Source organism: Anolis carolinensis, chromosome 3 (assembly GCF_035594765.1).
Source record: "Anolis carolinensis isolate JA03-04 chromosome 3, rAnoCar3.1.pri, whole genome shotgun sequence".
In the NCBI taxonomy this organism is placed as follows: Eukaryota; Metazoa; Chordata; class Lepidosauria; order Squamata; family Dactyloidae; genus Anolis; species Anolis carolinensis.
Window position 1 is genome coordinate 288,215,710 of NC_085843.1, and position 18,766 is coordinate 288,234,475.

The window sequence follows — 18,766 nt, forward strand, 5'->3', positions numbered from 1 at the left end:
CTCTGCTATTTTAATGGGAATTTACCTCATAAAAGGGGTGATTTCAGCTTAACGGCTCATCAATTCCCAGCATGCTTGACATGCATCGGGGTGATCTGAGGAGTTGTGCTAAACTTCTCTGAACAAAGTACGTTTCATGTGGCGCAATGCCTCGGGGTGTTAGGGCACATGTGGAAAGGGAATCTCTCCCCTCCCAAGAGGAACAGACCCCCCCCCCCCAAAGAGAGGCCATCCATCCATGAAAGAGGCGGGTGGGTTCGTCACTGTCGTTTAATGTTACTCAAGGAGGCAGAAAATATTTGATCACAGACTCGTTCCCGATTTGTAACAGCTTGTCAAGGGGGTGAAGCCGTGCCCCCGCCGCACACTCCCCTCCCCCAGCCCCAATCCCCCTATTTCACAAATATTTCCAAAGCCCTTTTCCAGTGACCCTTTCCTTGACCTCTGAAGCATCACAAAAATATTTCCTTGTGGCCTTTTCTTACCAAAAACTACAATTAAAATAAAGGATCGGTCCCTGCACTTGTGGGCAGGAGGAACCACGGAGGACCGGGGGGGGGGGGGCAGCCCTTCCCTTTCCCAAAGGTCGCTACTCAAGGCCCTCCCCCCCGTCTCCCTCCCCTAACCCCCCACCCTAAATGCCACCAGGAGGCTCGTGGCATTTTGTTCCTCCAATGTGCGTTGGTTTGTTGTGGCCGATGTGGACAATGGGAAGGGAAGGGAGGGGGTGCAGAGAGTACCCCCCACAACTGGGCCCCCTCCCCCCATCCCTCTGGCCGGCCATTACTCCGACCTCGGTGACCCTGCGCCTGGTGCCCCAGTGGGCAGGAGTGGACGGTTCTCACGGAGCTGCCACAGGAATGAGCCCACGAGGGACAGCAAGGGGGGCAAGTGCAAAGGGTCCGCTGCAGAGCCCCTCCCCCTGGAGTGTGTGTGCAAAGGAGGAAAAGGGGAGGGTCTCTGGACCACAGCCTCCCAGTCATAGTTGTCTCCAGAGAGAAGGGCACATTGGGGGGGAGTGCCCCAAATAAATAGAGAAGATGGGCACTGAGCCGGGACCACCCCCCCCTTAGAGAGGAGGGGGCTGCTCCCTGCCCATGAGACAGACACACCATGCAAAGGGTTAAATTATTACACCAGGTTAAATTAATGACTCTCTTAGCCTACAGTACAGTAAGTGGAGCCCCAACTAATGGAGTGAGACTACAGGGAGCGCGCCTCCTGCCCGCCCAAGGGGCTTCCCCTCCCGGTGGTGATGGGGGGAGTGCCCCCAGCCCCCTCCCCTCCCCTCGACCCCTCCTGGCTCAGTAGATGTAGAGGCGGTCGGAGATGGCGGCGGGCATGTGGGTCATGACCTGCATGCGCAGCCACCAGTAGTAGTCCATGGGGTGGTAGCGGGTGTAGGGGGTGGTGGAGGTCAGGGCGTGGGTGATGCTGTCGATGACCGGGGAGGTGTCGGCCGAGCCGCTGTTGCAGTACGACTCCATCTTGGCGATCTGCTCGTCAAAGTACTTCCGCCCATAGTCGCGCCGCACGATCTCCGGCAGCTCGTCCCACATCTTGTCGGCGATGGCCTGGATGCGTTCGGGGCTGTAGAGGCTGGTGCCCGCGATGAAGTTGCCCGGCTCCACGATGCACACCTTGACGTCATGAGGGCGCATCTCGTAGCGCAGGCAGTCGGAGAAGGCCTCCACCCCGAACTTGGTGATGCAGTAGGGCGAGCGCGCCGGGTTGGCCATGCGCCCCATCATGCTGCTGATGTTCACCACGCGGCCTGGGGGGAGCGGGGCGGTTAGAGGGGCCGGTCATGGAAGGAGGAGACCCCACCCACTCCTATGGCCGGGCTGTAGCACCAGCAGTAATAGATCACTGTCGACGAGAAGGGTGGCCATTCGAAGCCCGAGTCAGATTGAGCACCCAACTGTTAGCCTAGCTCACTGTCCACCTAAGCAGTTCCAAAACAGCAAAGCTGTGAGTAGAGAAATCAGGCACCGCTTAAAGCACAGGGGAGGTATTTTACGACACCGTAAAAAGGCCGGCGATCAAAGAACAAGGAGGGAAACCTCTGCGATTATCTTCATAGCGGATGGGACGACAGCACCCCCTGTGGCCAGAATCGAGCATAACCTCCAGGCGCCGAAGATGGAAAATACTGAAATACCTCTGTCTGTCTGTCTATCCTGTTTGTCTAAAATTGCCATTGAATGTTTGCTGCGTATGTGTGCCTTGTGCTCCGCCCTGAGTCTCCTTCAGGGTGAGAAGGGCGGAATATAAATACTGTAAATGAATAACTACCCCCACAGTCCCCTGGAAGCAGGAGGGGGGCAGCTCTGCCAGAACAGGGACCGTCTGTGCCTCGCCCCTGGCTGCAGGGCCAAAATGGGCATTTCCCTTTGGACTCATGCCAACTGACCAGAGGGCAGAGCACGTCCTTTCCTCTGACCATCTCCAGGGCAGGACGCTTGTGGCTTGGCCTGGATCCGAATCGGGGCACAGCCCTGGGACCCTCTGAGTGGATGATCCAAGGGGCTGGTGTGTGTGTGAGGGGGGTGGGATTGTCAAGAGAACATGGGCCTAGCCTGGCGTGCAAGACCAGAGGCGGTATATGGGAGGGCTCTTGGTGGGGAGGGGGCAGCATCCACTGGCTCCCTCCCTCCCTCTCGCTGGGGGGGGGGGGGGGGCGGTCTGGACCCACGTGGCTTACCTTTGGCTCTGCGGATGAGGGGCAGGAAGGACTTGGTGGTGCGGATGGTGCCCCACAGGTTCACTTCGGCCACCTCCTTGTAGGTGTCCATGCTGGTGAACTCGACTTCCCCGAAGGTGGAGATCCCCGCGTTGTTCACCAGGCCCCAGAGCCCTGTGGGGGGGAGATGGGGGTGGGGATGGTCACTGGCACGGTTTCCCTCCCTTCTGGTTTGGTCCATGCGTGGGTCATCTACCCCCACCCCCCACTCAAGGCCTGCATTTAGGGGCCGGGGTTTCAGAACAGCAAGTTAATCCCTAAGCTGCTATAAATCTTGCCAACCGGAAGGCTGAGAGTTCAAAGCCTGGGTCGGGGTGAGCTCCTGACCTTTAGCCCAGCTTCTGCCTATCTAGCCAGTCGAAAACAAATGTGAGTAGACAAATAAGAACCTCATTAGAGCGGGAGGTATTTAGGCTCAGTGTTTCGATCAGAAAAAGGAGGACGTTTATGAACAAAGAAAGCTCTTTGGCAGGGAGATGGCATGACAGCACCGCCCAGTGGCCGGAACCGAGCACAGCCTCCAAAGATGCCGAAAGAGGGGAAAGCCTATATATACCTCTCTTTCTGTTGCCTGTCTCGTCATTGTTATAATTGGCATGGAATGTTTGCCGTGTATGTATGTATGTGCTGTGATCCGCCCTGAATCCCCTTCGGGGTGAGAAAGAAGGACGGAAGATAAATACTGCAAATAAATCAATAAATTGCACAATGGAATGGGTGGGGCCCATGGAGAGGGGCTGCCAGGGACCCCCCCCCCATGAACCTCTCGTGCCCCTCCCCTGATGACTCCCCCCTCCTACCAGCCTCGTCCTTCATGGTCGCAGTCACGTGGTCCACGGCACGCCCCACTTCTTCACTGTCGCAGACGTTGAGCTGGACGGTCCGCATGCGGTCACTCTTCATGTCGTCCAGTTCCTTGGAGCCCCCCCGGCCTTGTTCCTGCCACGGGACACAGTCCTCCCTCAGCCACCAAGGGAGGCCTCCACCCAGCCGGGGGCTCAAGCGCTCCCCCAGGGACTGCAACTCCCATCAGGCTGGCCACGGGAGAGCTCCCTGCGCTGGACAGATGGGCTGCTCCGGGTGGACTCGGGGTCCTTCCAATTGTTGTTGTGAGCATATGCGGGGGGGGGGGGGGGGGTGCATGGTTCTGGAAGTGGATCCCCCTCCCCCCATTCCCATGAAGCCTGTCCATGATGCTTGTTATTTCCATGGATGCACACCCTGGAAGTCCAGATAGGACCTGAGGGAAAGGGGTGGGGGGCTCTTCTGGAGTGGCCTCTTCCCAAGAGAGCCATATTGGGGAGGGGAGGGGAGGGGAGAAGGGGAGGGGGCTGTGTGGGGGCCGAAGCCCCTCCTCCTACCTTGAGGAGGCACCCGGCGTAGATGATGAAGCCCCTCTCGTGGAGATGCTTGGCCAGCGCAAAGCCAAAGCCGGAGTCGCAGCCGGTGATCAGGACACCACGCTCCCCGATCTGCAGGGGGGGGGGGGGGGGGAGAGGAAGGGGGGGGCAAGACTTGGTCTTCCTCAGAGTCCCCTTTGGCCTCCCCCAAAATGCTCCCTGCGGCAGGGCCTCCTCTTCCTCTCCTCCCCTCTCCCAGGGAGCCCATCCTCCAAGCCCTACTCAGGGATGCTGTGGAGTGGGGGGGGGGGGGGGGGATGTCCGGAGCTGCAAGATGTCTGTGTCTGGGGGGGGGGGGGCGTCTGCCACCAGGGGGCGCCAGAGGACCAGAGTTGTTGGCACTTTCCTTGGTCCACCGGGGTGCAAGAGAGCCTTCTTCTGTCTGCTCACCTTTTCCACTTCGGTGGTGGTGGTGTAGGAGCGCCGTCCCTGCAGGTGGAGTGGGGGGAGGCAGAGAGGCAGAGCTGCAGGGGGGGCCTGCGAGGGAGGGGGGAGGGGGGGCAAAAACAGAGAGAGAGAGAGAGAGAGAGGGGGTGCTGGGGTGAGTGCACTGGTGTTAGGTTTGATGTTAGGTTTAATTGACTGCTGAACTTAATAATAATAATAATAAACGCCTTCTCTCCCTCCCTCTGTCGCCTGCGGTGAGTTGGGGGGGGCATGGCTGGAGGAGAGAGGGGGTGCCCTTTCTCTGCTTCCACAAGGGGGCGCCAGGGCAAGCCACCCACCAGCCCTGCAAAGGGAGAGAGCCAGGCAGGTAGGCAGGCAGGCAGGTGGGAGGGGCTGTTGAGGGAGGGAAGGAGACTGGGAAGGTGACCCCTTTGACCTCCCCACCCCCCCCCCGAAATCCTCCTACCATCCCTGTGTCCTTCTACCCTCTGCCTTGCCACTGGCCCCCAGGTTCAAAGGTGAGCTGCCCTGGCAGGCTATTTATTCCCAGCAGAGTAATCCCATTAGGATTATGCCAGGGAAGGCTGCCCCCCCACCCCACCCCCAATGCGTGGTTATTTGGGATTATCTGCTGGGAAACCCCTGAGGCCGGACAGTGGGTCTGTTCCAAGGGTGGCCGTTTGCTCCTTTCCTCAAGCTTGACCAGCAAACACTTGGCTTATCTATAATTTATCATTTACTTCATACATCTGTATCCTGTCCTTCTCACCCCTGGGGGGGGGGGGGGGGAGGGCGGCTTCACAACCGGCAGTCATTAGATGCCAAAAACAGTTATAAAAACAATACAGATCAATGATAAAAACATCATTAAAAACTGCACAAGTCTAAATCAGTCGCATAAATTCTTCTGATTATTACTGCTGCATTTGCTGCTCGAATGCCTGGCCCCACAGCCATGTTTTGAGTTTTTTTCCAAAGGATAAAAGGAGGAGGGGGCCGACCTGATTTCATGAGGGAGGGAGTTCCACAGCCGAGTGAGGCCCTGCCTCTCGTTCCCACTAGCTGCGCTTGCGAGGGTGGTGGGACTGAGAGCAGGGCCTCCCCCGATGATCTTAACCTCCGAGGTGGGTCATGGAGGGAGAGCTGGGCCGGAACCGTTTAGGGGCTTTATAGGCTAAAGCCAGCACTTTCAATTGTGCTCGGTATCAGACTGGAGCTGGCTCAACAAGGGAGTTGTGTCTTCCCTGTACGCAGCTCCGGTGAGCAGCCCGGCTGCTGCCCATTGGACTAATTGAAGCTTCCAAACAGTCTTCAAAGGCAGCCCCAGGTAGAGCACATTGCAGTAGTCTATCCGAGATGTAACCAGAGCTTCCCAAGGTACAGGCGCAAATGGTGAACAAGTTTTATTTGTGCAAAAGCTTCCCTGGCCACACCAAGACCCACGTCCCAGGCTCAGTGATGAAATCCACAATCCAAGTGGAACCTGCACCTTGGAAGTGGTCCTAGTTAATGATAATAATAGCTTAATTCTTCTATCCTGCCACCATCTCCCTGAAGGGACTCGGGTCGGCTTACAGGCAGCACAAGGTGACTAAAGACAACATGAAAGTGAGCACAATATACCGTATATACTCAAGTATAAGCCAACCCGAATATTAGCCGAGGCAGTAATTTTACCACAACTAAAACTGGGAAAACATGACTCCAGTATAAGCCAAGGGTGGTAAATTTCAGAAATAAAAACAGATACCAATAAAACCTACATTAATTGAGGCATCAGTAGGTTAAATGTTTTTGAATATTTACATAAAACTCAAATTTAAGGTAAGACTGTCCAACTCTGATCAAATCATTATTCTCATCTTCTTCAATGTAAATGTGCTTATGTATCCTTTTAATAATAATAATAAATACAGGAAAATAATACATGTAATAATATATAGAGTAAAATAATAAATGCAACAACAACAAGAAGATCAGAGTGAAATAATAAATGTATTAATAATAATAATAAAAATAGAGTAAAATAAATGTAATAGTAGCAACAATAGAGAAAAATAATAAATGTAATAATACCAATAATAATAGAGAAAAATAATAAATGTACCATATATTCTCGAGTATAAGGTGACCCAAATATAAAGCCAACCAGGACCCTCACCCGAATATAAGCTGAAGAGGGCTTTTTCAGGGCTGAAAAAACTAGGCTTATACTCAAGTATATGCAGTAAATGAAATACAATAAAATAAAGCACACGCAACATATAAAACATCAATTCAGACTCAATCAAGCTGTGATAAGGAACGGAAGAGGAGTTTGGAGGCACCTGAGCCCCTTTGGGTGGGTGGGAGGGAGGGCAAAGGGCGCCGGGGGGGGGGCTCCATGGGGCTTCCTTTTCCTCCCCCCCCCAGAGGACCCCCCCCCCTTCATTGGTGACTTACCGCAGGGCAATGGCAGCAGCTTCCTTGCGTTTGGGGGCCTGGATGGCCAGCTGGACCAGGGGTCGCCGGGGAGGCGGGAGGCCGCCAAGAGGGTCGCCATGGGCTGCAGATCTCTCTCCTCCTCCTCCTCCTCGCCCTGCTTCCTTCCCCTTTTCTCCTTCTTCTCCTTGTTCTCCTTCCTCCTCCTCTTCCTCCGCTCAGGTTCTGGAAGGCAAGGCCAGGGCAGGGAGCTCTCCTTTATTTGCTCTGGGCTGGAAGGAAGGATGGATGGATGACCGCCTCCGCCTTGCTCCTCACTGGACGTCTGGCCATAAAACCCAGGGTCCAAAGGAGGGAGGCCACATCCACACCCTTCTTATGCCCTTGGGGGGGGGGGGGGGGGCTTAAAAAGTGGGGGAGTGAAGCTGAAGTTGATGAGAAGGGGGGGAGGGCTAAACCCAAAGTAAAGACGGGGAGGGGCTAGGGCTCCCAAGACCCAAACTCTGGACTGCTGACCTCAAACACCCTGGGGGCCCAGAGCCCCTTCCTCCAAGAGTCTTGGAGCCTCTGTCACAAAGCGGGGGCCCTCAGAAGGGAAGGGGAGACTGTAAACAGGCCAGGTTGTTGTGGGGTTTGCAGGCTGCTGGCCTTGTCCCAGAAGCATTCTCTCCTGACATTTCACTTCACTTCACTTTATTTCTTAATTAGTCGCTCTCCACCAGGGTGCTCCGAGCGACTTACAATTTAAAATATCATTCCGCAATATAAAAACATTCATCATTAAAAACATTCATTAACAAAAACATTTCGCCCACATCTCTGGCAGGCATCCTCAGAGGTTGTGAGGTGTGTTGGAAACCAGGCAAGTGGGGTTTATATATATCCCTGTGGAATGATGTCCAGGGTGGGAGAAAGAACCCTTGTCTGTTTGAGGCAAGTGTGAATGTTTGCAATTGGCCAACTTAATTAGTATTGAATAGCCTTGCGGGTTCAAAGCCTGGTTACTTCCTGCTTGGGGGAATCCTTTGTTGGGGGGTGTTAACTGGACCTGATATGATTCTTGTCTGGAATTCCACTGTTTACTGAGTGATGTTCTTTATCTCCTGTCTTTTGTTTATACTGGAGGCCAGATTTTGTTCATTTCCATGGTTTCCTCCTTTCTGTTGAAATGGCCCACATGCTTCTTGTGGCTCCCAGTATTTTAAAAAAATTCAAAAATCAGGACAGTAAATAAAGAACACCACTCAGAAAACAGGGGGGTTCCAGACAAAAATTAATCAGGGTCAGCTAATACCTTCAACAAAGGATTCCCCCAGGCAAAAGGCAGCCAGATCTTGAAGATGAAAGGCTATTCAGTGCTAATCAAGGTGGCCAATTGCAACATTCACACTGTTTTGAACAGACAAGAGTTCTTTCACCCTGGACATCATTCTACAGTGATATATATCAACCCTACTGGCCTAGTTTCCAACAGACCTCACAACCTCTGAGGATGGGCGAAACATCAGGACAGAATACTTCTGGAACACGGCCAAACAGCCCGGAAAACTCACAGCAACGCAGTGATTTCCGGTCAGGAAAGCCTTTGCCAACACATGTAAACAGGTCTTTGGAGAAGAGCCCCCCTCCCCTTCCAAGACAAAGGTCAAGGGTGGGACTTCCAGGGGGGGGGGGAGGAGGAGGAGGTGTGGGGCTGCTTCCCTGGGCTTCCTGGAAGAGTGTGTGTATGTGGGGAGAGGGTGAGGTGAGTGGGATGTGTGGGGAGGGAGCCCTGAGGGGCTCAGAGCAATAGAATATGGGGGGGGGGGGGCCTTCTATGGGCACAGGAGTGAGAGGAGATAGCTTTACCTCCTGTGCCCATAGAAGCCCCCCCCCCCCCCATATTCTATTGCTCTGAGCCCCTCAGGGCTCCCTCCCCACACATCCCACTCACCTCACCCTCTCCCCACATACACACACTCTTCCAGGAAGCCCAGGGAAGCAGCCCCACACCTCCTCCTCCTCCCCCCTTTGCCCTAGTCCCCCCCCCCAGGTAAACATATGGGGCTGGCCATGGCTTTATGGCGCCCCATAAAACCTCTCTGTGCAAAGGGGCAGGGAAGGCAGGCCCTGGGAGGAGGAGGAGGTCAGGCAGAGGGGAAGGGTTCCACTTCCGCTCCACATCCGGGATGGTGGGGGGGGGGATTGGGAGGGAGGAGCCCCCAGCCCCAAATGGCTCCATCCATTGCAGAGGCAAGCCCTGCTGACCACAGGACTGGCCCTCCCTTCCCAGGGACACATTAGGGGAGGGGGCAAGGGAGGCATGGTCCAGAGGAGGACCCCCTGCTCCTCCTCCTGCCCCACCGGTGGTCCTCCGAGCCCCCCCCCCCCCCAGGCAGGCAGGCAAGGCCTAGGCCAGTGATGGCCAACCTATGACATGCATGTCAGCACTGACACGCCTAGCCATTTTTGCTGACACACTGCAGATTGATTGGATGACATCTTTTGTGGCCAAATTTGGTGTGATTTCGTCCAGTGGTTTTGTTGTTTACTCCATGGGAATTATGTGTGTGTGTGTGTGTGTGTGTGTGTATATATATATAACGGTGTGTGTGTATTCTATTATTATTGTACTATATTATCATATTATTACTATTAAATTATTATATTATTCATTATTCATGACTACATTGAAACTACAATAGAGAGAAATCAGCGTGGGAACTGCAAGAGGTGCCATAGATTGTTGTACATGGAAATAATGGTAGTAAATAGTTTTTGATTTATTAAATACAGCTATATATTACAATTATACATTTTTGTTATTTAAACTATACACATTGCGAAATTATGGTTTTTTCTCTCGAAGTGACACACCACCCAAGTCATGCTAGGTTTTTTGGTGAATTTTGACACACCAAGCGCAAAAGTTTGCCCATCATTGGCCTAGGCTGCTACGATGCAAGGGCACCTCCCGGGGAAGGAGGGGTGGTCCTGTGAGGCCGTACAGGCACTTTGGGAAAAGGTCACTACGGAGACCAATACAATGCTTCATAATCAGATTTTGAAAAGCCCAGGGTTGCGCCTGTGAGGTCTCCAAAGAGAAAACAATAACTAAAAGGGCCAAGAGATGTACCAGTAGAGCTTTGCTACGTCAAGATTAACCACAGCCAAAGACTGGAAAGGGGAGAAAAGGTTGAACTAAAAGGACTGGAAGGAAAGAATGCAGGAAGAGATGCTAATGGCTTTTTTTTTTCCGTGTCAGGAGCAACTTGAGTCGCTTCTGGAGTGAGAGAATTGGCCATCTGCAAGGATGTTGCTCAGGGGGACATTGCCCGGATGTTTTGACATTTTTACCATCCTTGTGGGAGGCTTCTCTCATGTTCCTGCATGAAGCTGGAGCTGACAGAGGGAGCTCATCCGCACTCTCCCCGAGTGGGATTCGAACCTGGCAGCCTTCAGGTCAGCAACCCAACCTTCAAGTCACGAGGCTTTAATCCACTATGCCATCGAGGGCTCCATGCTAATGGCGAAACTAACCAATCATAGGAAGAACAAAAGTCATGAGGACTTTTTGGAAACATGGAAGCTGGCCATGGCATGTCTGGATGGAGAGTCAGTGACATAGGAATGTATGCTTACTGTGACCGAGAATAGATACATTGGCTGAAAGGCTTCCTGGTGCTTCAGTGTCGGAAGCCATGGTGAAAGGTGCACGGGTGGGGGAAGGGGTCTTGTTTTGTGTGGGATGGGAGGGGTCTCAAGTGCGTTTAGGGTCTGTTAATACATCAAGTGTTGTCGTTTGAATGTGATGGTGAACTCATGTATTTAAAAAATGAAATGAGAAGGAAATAGAGACTGAAAATAGTGGACAACATGTAGAAATAGCATGACTAAAGAATATTAACATGCAATATTAGCATTTGCACTTTTTACCTTTGTCAACTTGATATAGACACAGGGTCTATTCCCATCCCAATTTGCACTTCCAAGAATTTGCAGCACTTTATCAGTCACCTCGTGTTTACAATATTTATATGGTGCACCTTACCCAGTCTACTTTTACAATCTCTCCGTTTTAATCCATGTTTTTATTAGTTCTTGTTTTTTGTTGGCTAATGTTTAATTTTTTTTAATTGTGCATGTTTTTGTCTATTGCTGTGTTTTATACTGCTACTGTTTTTATTCGGGCTTGGCCCCATGTAAGCCGCCCTGAGTCCCCTTTGGGGAGATAGAGGCGGGGTATAAAAATAAAGTTATTATTATTATTATTATTATTATTATTATTATTATTATTATTATTCAAAGTCAGAAATAACTGGTTGGTGGACTAATGTAGATATGCATGTATATATCTGAATTATTGTTACTCGATTATATCTGCTCTCACCTGTTCTGTTGTGTACCAGACCTCTAGTAAACCCTCCAGCCCCCCTTCATTTCTCCAAAACAGCTGCTCCCCCCCCCCCCCCCCGCCTCTCGGGCTGAACCAGGAACAGGCAGGAGGTTTTTACGAGGCGAGGCGGCCTTCCCCTGGAACAGGTTGTTCCACTCCTGCGCACAGAAAGGCAGCTCTGGCCCAACACCGCGCACTGCCTCCTGCCTTCCTCCTTAGCCGCCTGCCTGGCTTTGGGAGAAAGCGCTCTATTTTCCGTATCAGGAGCACCTTGAGCAACTGCCAGTGGCTTCTGGTGTGAGAGAATTGGCCGTCTGCAAGGACGTTGCCCAGGGGACCCTGTGGCAGGCTTCTCTCATGTCTGTGCTCTCCCCGGATTCGAACTGGCGACCTGTTGGTCAGCAGTCCTGCCAGGACAAGCGCTTAACCCATTGCGCCACCGGCGGCTCCTGGGAGAGAACGCTGATGGAGGGAAGGCTCTCTTTCGAGGGTCTCCCGTGGAACAGCCTGGAAAACCCATGCTCTCTGACCCAGATGTATGTAGTAATGTATGAGCAATGGCTATTGGGACAGCCCAGATTACGTGGGTGTCTTACTGATAGGCTGTTTTACTTACTTACTTACTTACTTACTTACTTACTTACATCATTTATATTCCGCCCTTCTTTCTCACCCCGAAGGGGACTCAGGGCGGATCACATTACACATATTAGGCAAACATTCAATGCCTTTTTAACACAGGACAAAGACGAACAACATAGCTCCGAGCGGGCCTCGAACTTATGACCTCCTGGTCAGTGACTCATTGCTCTCCCGTCTGCGCCACAGCCCCGGGCTGTTTTATTTGTTTTATTCTGTTTTATTGTTCTCGAGTTTTGCCCTGTGCTAGCTACCAAGTCCTTTCTGGGAGATGGAGGCAGGATAGAAAAATAAAGTTGTTATTATTATTATTATTATTTGAAACACAAGATGAGTCCACAGCAGATACTCTACTGGCTGTTGTACTGGATCACACGCCGGACACTATTATTATTATTATTATTATTATTATTATTATTATTATTGTGAAGCTATTGTTTTAAATGTTGTTAATTGTCTTACTATATTTTATAATTCTATTTTAGATGTTTATTTTTCTTGTATGTTGTCTTAAGGCATCAAATAGTTGCCAGTGTATAAAGCTGCCTTGAGTCCCCTCCAGGGTTGGGAAAGAAAGGGAAAAAAAAGTGGGTAGAAATGTCATAAATAAAATAATAAATAGTATCTTGGCCTCCTGGGACCTGGGGGACCTCCATTATTTGGTATATGAACACGGGCCACAGTCTGGCCATGCAGGAGGTTGGGGGGGGGGGGTCATGGGGAAGCCCAGCACACCTGAGCGCCCCCCCCCCCCCCCCCCCGCCAGGTGGATTTCGGCCTTGTGGCCAAGAGAAAGAGGCCTCTCTCCAAGCTCTGCCTGGCAGGTCTGGCTGCCTCAGGCCAGTGGCTTCCCGGCTGGTTCCTCTGTGTGGGGCAGCCCCCTTCCCTGCTGTCTCTCCTTCTTTTGAGCCCCCTCTTTGCATGAAAGACACAGAGCAGGGCAGCCTCCAGGCCCAAAGGAGGGGGGTACAAAGGGGTGGACAAGGCCATATCCCCCTCCCCTTGCCACCCCATCTCCTCCTCCGGCTTCACTACGGAAGTTTCCATTCCCTGCAAGGACTGCTCCTAGGCCTCCTCCCTGCCTCCTGCCCTGCGTGAAGGTCCCAAAAACCTCCAGTGGCCCTTCTTGGGGCCTCCCTCTGGCCCTGGCCCCTCCTTCCTTCCTTCCTTCCTTCCTTCCTTCCTTCCAAGCCCTTCCTGTTTCCTGCCGGCAGAGAGAGACCTGTGCTCACCTGCAGGCCGGCCTCCCTGCCTGCCTCTGAGCTGATGATGCAAGATGGGCAGGGGCCATCTAGCCCAACCCCAATCTGCCATGCAGGAAAAGCACCATCAAAAAAACCCTGACAGATAGCCATCGATCCCTGCATTATTGTAATAATAATAATAATAATAATAATAATAATAATAATAATAATAATAAAAAATAATAATAAGGTTTGGATCATTGATGTCGCCATCCCAGGTGACAGTCGAATTGATGAAAAGAAACAGGAAAAACTCAGCCGCTCTCAGGACCTCAAGATTGAACTGCAAAGACTCTGGCAGAAACCAGTGCAGGTGGTCCCGGTGGTGATGGGCACACTGGGTGCCGTGCCAAAAGATCTCAGCCGGCATTTGGAAACAACAGACATTGACAAAATTACGATCTGCCAACTGCAAAAAGCCACCCTGCTGGGATCTGCACGCATCATCCGAAAATACATCACACAGTCCTAGACACTTCGGAAGTGTTCGACTTGTGATTTTGTGATACGAAATCCAGCACATCTATATTGTTTGCTCTGTCATACAATAATAAGAAGAAGAAGACGAGGAGGTTGGAAGAGGATCCCAAAGGCCATCCAGTCCAACCCCCTTCCGCCATGCAGGAAAAGCATGGCCCTTGGTTCCCATGAGGGAGAAAACCAGGATATAAAGATTTATTATTATTATTATTATTATTATTATTATTATTATTATTATTATTATTTTCTGCCCCCCTCCCTCCCCCTCCGGGGCCAGTCCATTCTTTCCAGCATCTCCTTTTTCAATGTGTTGTCAAAAACTTTCATGGCTGGAAGCACTGGATTTGCTGTGAGTCTTCTGGACTGCCTGGCCACGTTCCAGAAGCATTCTCTCCTGACGTTTCACCCACATCTAATGGCAGGCACCCTCAGAGGTTGTGAGGAATGTTAGAAACTAGGCAAGTGGGGTTTATATATATCTGTGGAATAATGTCCAAGGTGGGAGAAAGAGAGAAAGAAAGAAAGAAAGAAAGAAAGAAAGAAAGAAAGAAAGAAAGAAAGAAAGAAAGAAAATGAATGAAAGAAAGAAAGAACTCTAGTCTGTTGGAATGTGTGAATGTTGCCATTGGCCACCTGGATTACCATGAAGCCATGAAGGTGCAAAATCAGTGAGTGAGGGTCTCTGCAGAGAGGTAGTGAAGCAAGTGGAGTATCTGTCTGTCTGTCTGTCTGTCTATCTATCTGTGGAATGATGTCCAGGGTGGGAGAAAGAAAGAAAAATAAAGAATTCTTATCTGTTGGATGCCAGTGGGAATGTTGCCATTGGCCACCTGGATTAGCATTGAATGGCCTTTCATCTTCAAAGCCTGGCTGCTTCCTACCTGGGGGGATCCTTTGTTGGGAGATGTTAGCTGGCCCTGATTGTTTCCTGTCTGGAATTCTCCTGTCTTCTGGGTGTTGTTCTTTATTTACTGTCTTGATTTAGAACCGGGGTCCTCAAACTTTTTAAGTGGAGGGCCGATTCACAGTCCCTCAGACTGTTGGGGGGCCTGACTATGATGAAATAGTCCCAAATTAGGATTGTTGTGCCTTCAAGTCGTTTCAGATTTAGGTCAACCCTAAGTCTAAAGTTTAGGACAGGGGCCAGGTCAAAGCCCTTGGGCCTTAGTTTGGGGACCCCTGATCTAGACAATCTCATGAGACCATAGGTAAGCAAAGAGACCTCCAAAGACCATCTAGATGCTCTCATAAAACCATAGGTAAGGAAAAGTACCCTCAAAGGCCATCCAGATGATCTCATAAGGCCATTAGAAGACCATAGATAAGGAAAGGGACCCTCAAAGACGCATCTAGTTGATTTCATAAGACCGTAGGTAAGGAAAGGGGCCCCCAAAGGCCATCTAGACAATTTCATAAGACCATAGGTAAGGAAAGAGACCCTCAAAGGCCATCTAGACAGAATCACAGGACCATAGGTAAGGAAAGTGAGCTCCAAAAGCCATCTAGATGGTCTCATAAGGCTGTAGCTAAGCAAAGAGACCTTCAAAGACCATCTAGACGATCTCGAAAGGCCATAAGTAAGTAAAGAGACCTCCAAAGACCAGGTAGACTTAGTTCAACCCTAAGTCTAAAGTTTAGGACAGGGGCCAGGTAAGTGACCTTGGAGGGCTGCATCTGCCCACGGGCCTTAGTTTGGGGACCCCTGATTTAGAACTTTTTGAAATACTGGAAGCCAGATTTTGTTCATTTCTGTGGTTTGCTCCTTTCTGTTGAACTTGGCCACCTGTTTCCTGTGGATTTCAGTGTCTTCTCTGTGTCGCCAGACATGATGGTTCTCTGTGTTCTCCGATAACATGCTCCGTCCAGGTGGGTTCCTCAGGTGCTCTGCGATGACTGACTTCTCTGGTTGGATGGCTATTCACTGCCAATCAAGGTGGCCAATGGCAACATTCACACTTGCCTCCAACAGACAGGAGTTCTTTCCTCCTCCCTGGACTTTCCAGATATATCAAACCTACTGGCCTAGTTTCCAACATAGCTCACCACCTCTGAGGATGTCTGCCACAGGTGCGGGCGAAACGCCAGGAGAGAATGCTTCTGGAACAAGGCCAGGCAGCCACTTGAGTTGGAATCACAGCCACCCAGTTCGCCTTGGCGAACAGAGGAGAGTCCTGTAGGGTGGGCTGATGATGCAAGATTGACAGGTGCCAGTCAGGCTGCCCATTCCCTCCCCCCGCCCGTCTTCCTTTCCAGGGTCCGCACGAGGAGTGTGGGGAGGGGGGTGGGCGTGAAGTCACGTGGGGGCGGGGCCTGGCCTGGGAGCGGAACCATTATGGCCCTTTGGGTATATCTCTACCTCACGACCTCTGAGGATGCCTGCGCCACAGGTGCGGGCGAAACGTCAGGAGAGAATGCTTCTGGAACAAGGCCAGGGTCCGCACGAGGAGTGTGGGGTGGGGGTGGGCGTGACGTCACGTGGGGGCGGGTGCGGGCGAAACGTCAGGAGAGAATGCTTCTGGAACAAGGCCAGGGTCCGCACGAGGAGTGTGGGGTGGGGGTGGGCGTGACGTCACGTGGGGGCGGGTGCGGGCGAAACGTCAGGAGAGAATGCTTCTGGAACAAGGCCAGGGTCCGCACGAGGAGTGTGGGGTGGGGGTGGGCGTGACGTCACGTGGGGGCGGGTGCGGGCGAAACGTCAGGAGAGAATGCTTCTGGAACAAGGCCAGGGTCCGCACGAGGAGTGTGGGGTGGGGGTGGGCGTGACGTCACGTGGGGGCGGGGCCTGGCCTGGGAGCGGATCCATTATGTTCCTTTGGGTATGTATCTCTACCTCACGACCTCTGAGGATGCCTGCGCCACAGGTGCGGGCGAAACGTCAGGAGAGAATGCTTCTGGAACAAGGCCGCACGAGGAGTGTGGGGTGGGGGTGGGCGTGACGTCACGTGGGGGCGGGGCCTGGCCTGAGAGCCTGAGAGCGGCGCCAAGAGGGAGAGGAGCCCCTCCCCCACCCATCCATCAATCTCTCTCTCTCTCTCTCTCTCTCTCTGGGCCTGCTTGCCCTCCATCCATCCATCCATCCATCCTTCCCCGCTCCCAATGCCTCTGCTTCGGCCTCCCCTTACCTTCCTTCCTTCCTTCCTCCCTCCCTCCTCGTCCGGTTCTCCTTCCGGGCGTCCTTGCACCGCGCGGCCGGCGAGGCCTTGCTCCCTGGGTCCCTCCTCCTCCTCCTCCTCCTCCTCCTCAGAAGTGACGTCACCCCGAGGGGCGCGAGGGGGGTGTGGCCTTGACGCGGCGTCGACGTCCCCTTGGCCCCGCCCACTCCTCCTCCTGGCCTTTCTCGCGCAGGCCCCGCTCTAGGAAGGATGCTCGCCTCGCTCTTCCTTCTCCCGCTGGCGTCTCTATGGTGGCTTCCCGCCTTTTCCATCCTCCTCCTCCTCGCCGCCGCCTTCTTCCTCGCCCGGAGCCCGCCCCGCCTCGGAGGCGCCCTGCCCGTGAGTGACATACGGCCTTCCAGGTGTCTTGGACTACAACTCCCAGCATTCCTCACGGCCTCAGGCCCCTTCCTTTCCCCCCCTCAGCCGCTTAAGCGGCTGAGGGGGGGAAAGGAAGGGGCCTGAGGCCGTGAGGAATGCTGGGAGTTGTAGTCCAAGACACCTGGAAGGCCCAACTTAAAACTGTAATACATAAATCCCTTCTTCTGCAGAACCATTTGGGTTCGAATCTTAAGACACCTCTTCTAATCCACAGGAAATGCCTATCCTGGTCATGAAGTCTAGATTTTGCACTCATTGAGCTTTCACGTGGTCATCAGGCACAGTCTTGTCCATGTACAGTGTTCCCTCACTTATCGCGGGGGTTATGGTCCAGGACCACATGCGAAAAGTGAAAATCCACAAAGTAGGGACGATAGGCTTCTCCATAAGAAGGAAGTAGAAGGAGGGAGGAAGGAAGAAAGGAAGCGAAGAAAGAGGCAGGGGAACATGGCACCGCCTCCTTCTCCTCCCACTGCCATTTGGGCTCCGCCCCACCGCCCGCACCCGACTGCGACCACCGCCATTGTAAATCATATTTTTTTATTATTTATAATATTATCCCACTACCATTTGAGCTCCGCCCTGCCACCCACACTCGACTGAGACCACCACCATTGTAAATCATATTTTTTTATTATTTATAATATTATCCCACTGCCATTTGGGCTCCGCCCTGCCACCCGCACCTGACTGAGACCACCACCATTGTAAATCATATTTTTTAAATTATTTATAATAATATTATCCCACTGCCATTTGGGCTCCGCCCTGCCACCCACACCCAACTGAGACCACCGCCATTGTAAATCATAATTTTTTATTATTTATAATATTATCCCACTGCCATTTGGGCTCCGCCCCGCCACCCGCACCCAACTGAGACCACCGCCATTGTAAATCATAGTTTTTTTAATATTTATAATATTATCCCACTGCCATTTGGGCTCCACCCCGCCACCCGCACCCGACTGAGACCACCACCATTGTAAATCATAATTTTTTAAATATTTATAATATTATCCCACTGCCATTTGGGCTCCACCCTGCCACCCACACCCAACTGAGACCACTGCCTTTGTAAATCATAATTTTTTATTATTTATATTATCCCACTGCCATTTGGGCTCCGCCCTGCCACCCACACTCGACTGAGACCACCACCATTGTAAATCGTAATTTTTTAGGATTTATAATATTATTTTAGTGTTCATTTAAAAACCACGAAAAGGAAACCGCGACGTAGTGAGGGAACACTGTACATGCCATGTCCCAGCTTCTTCTCTTTGCCCCTGTTCCATGGTTTCTTTGGCAAGGCTTGGGTTAGATGAACCAGTGGTGGACACCTCCCTTTCCATACTTTCCTCAGTTTCCACCTGCACTCCGGGTCAAATCCCCCGTCCCGTCCCATCTCGTGCCTTAGGCTTTGCCTGCCAGCCGTGGTTGCTTCCATCATGTCAGCTATTGCTGCTCTTGCAATATAAATTAGTAGATAATTAATGATAGTGTGAATAATCCAAATCTGGTTGAGATCATGCTTCCAGTCC

General features: G+C 52.0%; 1 protein-coding gene across 1 annotated transcript; it reads right to left on the reverse strand.

The window, feature by feature from the left end:
• Nucleotides 1–256: 256 nt before the first annotated feature.
• LOC100557141 (D-beta-hydroxybutyrate dehydrogenase, mitochondrial) lies at nt 257–18,675 on the reverse strand. The gene is made up of 8 exons (XM_062976998.1): nt 18,580–18,675; nt 16,812–17,042; nt 6,973–7,176; nt 4,534–4,620; nt 4,105–4,215; nt 3,544–3,682; nt 2,705–2,857; nt 257–1,774 (listed from the first exon to the last, which is right to left on the reverse strand). Exons 1-8 carry the CDS (start codon nt 18,673–18,675, stop codon nt 1,305–1,307), a joined length of 1,491 nt encoding a protein of 496 aa, XP_062833068.1. The 3' UTR covers nt 257–1,304.
• Between the last annotated feature and the right edge of the window lie 91 nt (nt 18,676–18,766).

Coding starts and splice junctions, on each gene's coding strand:
- LOC100557141 (XM_062976998.1), bottom strand. CDS start 18,675: ATGATGGAAGCAACCACGGCTGGCAGGCAAAGCCTAAGGCACGAGATG. Junction 4,621..6,972: donor GCTGCTGCCATTGCCCTGCG/GTAAGTCACCAA, acceptor CCTCCCTCGCAG/GCCCCCCCTGCAGCTCTGCC. Junction 1,775..2,704: donor CCTCATCCGCAGAGCCAAAG/GTAAGCCACGTG, acceptor CGCTCCCCCCAG/GCCGCGTGGTGAACATCAGC.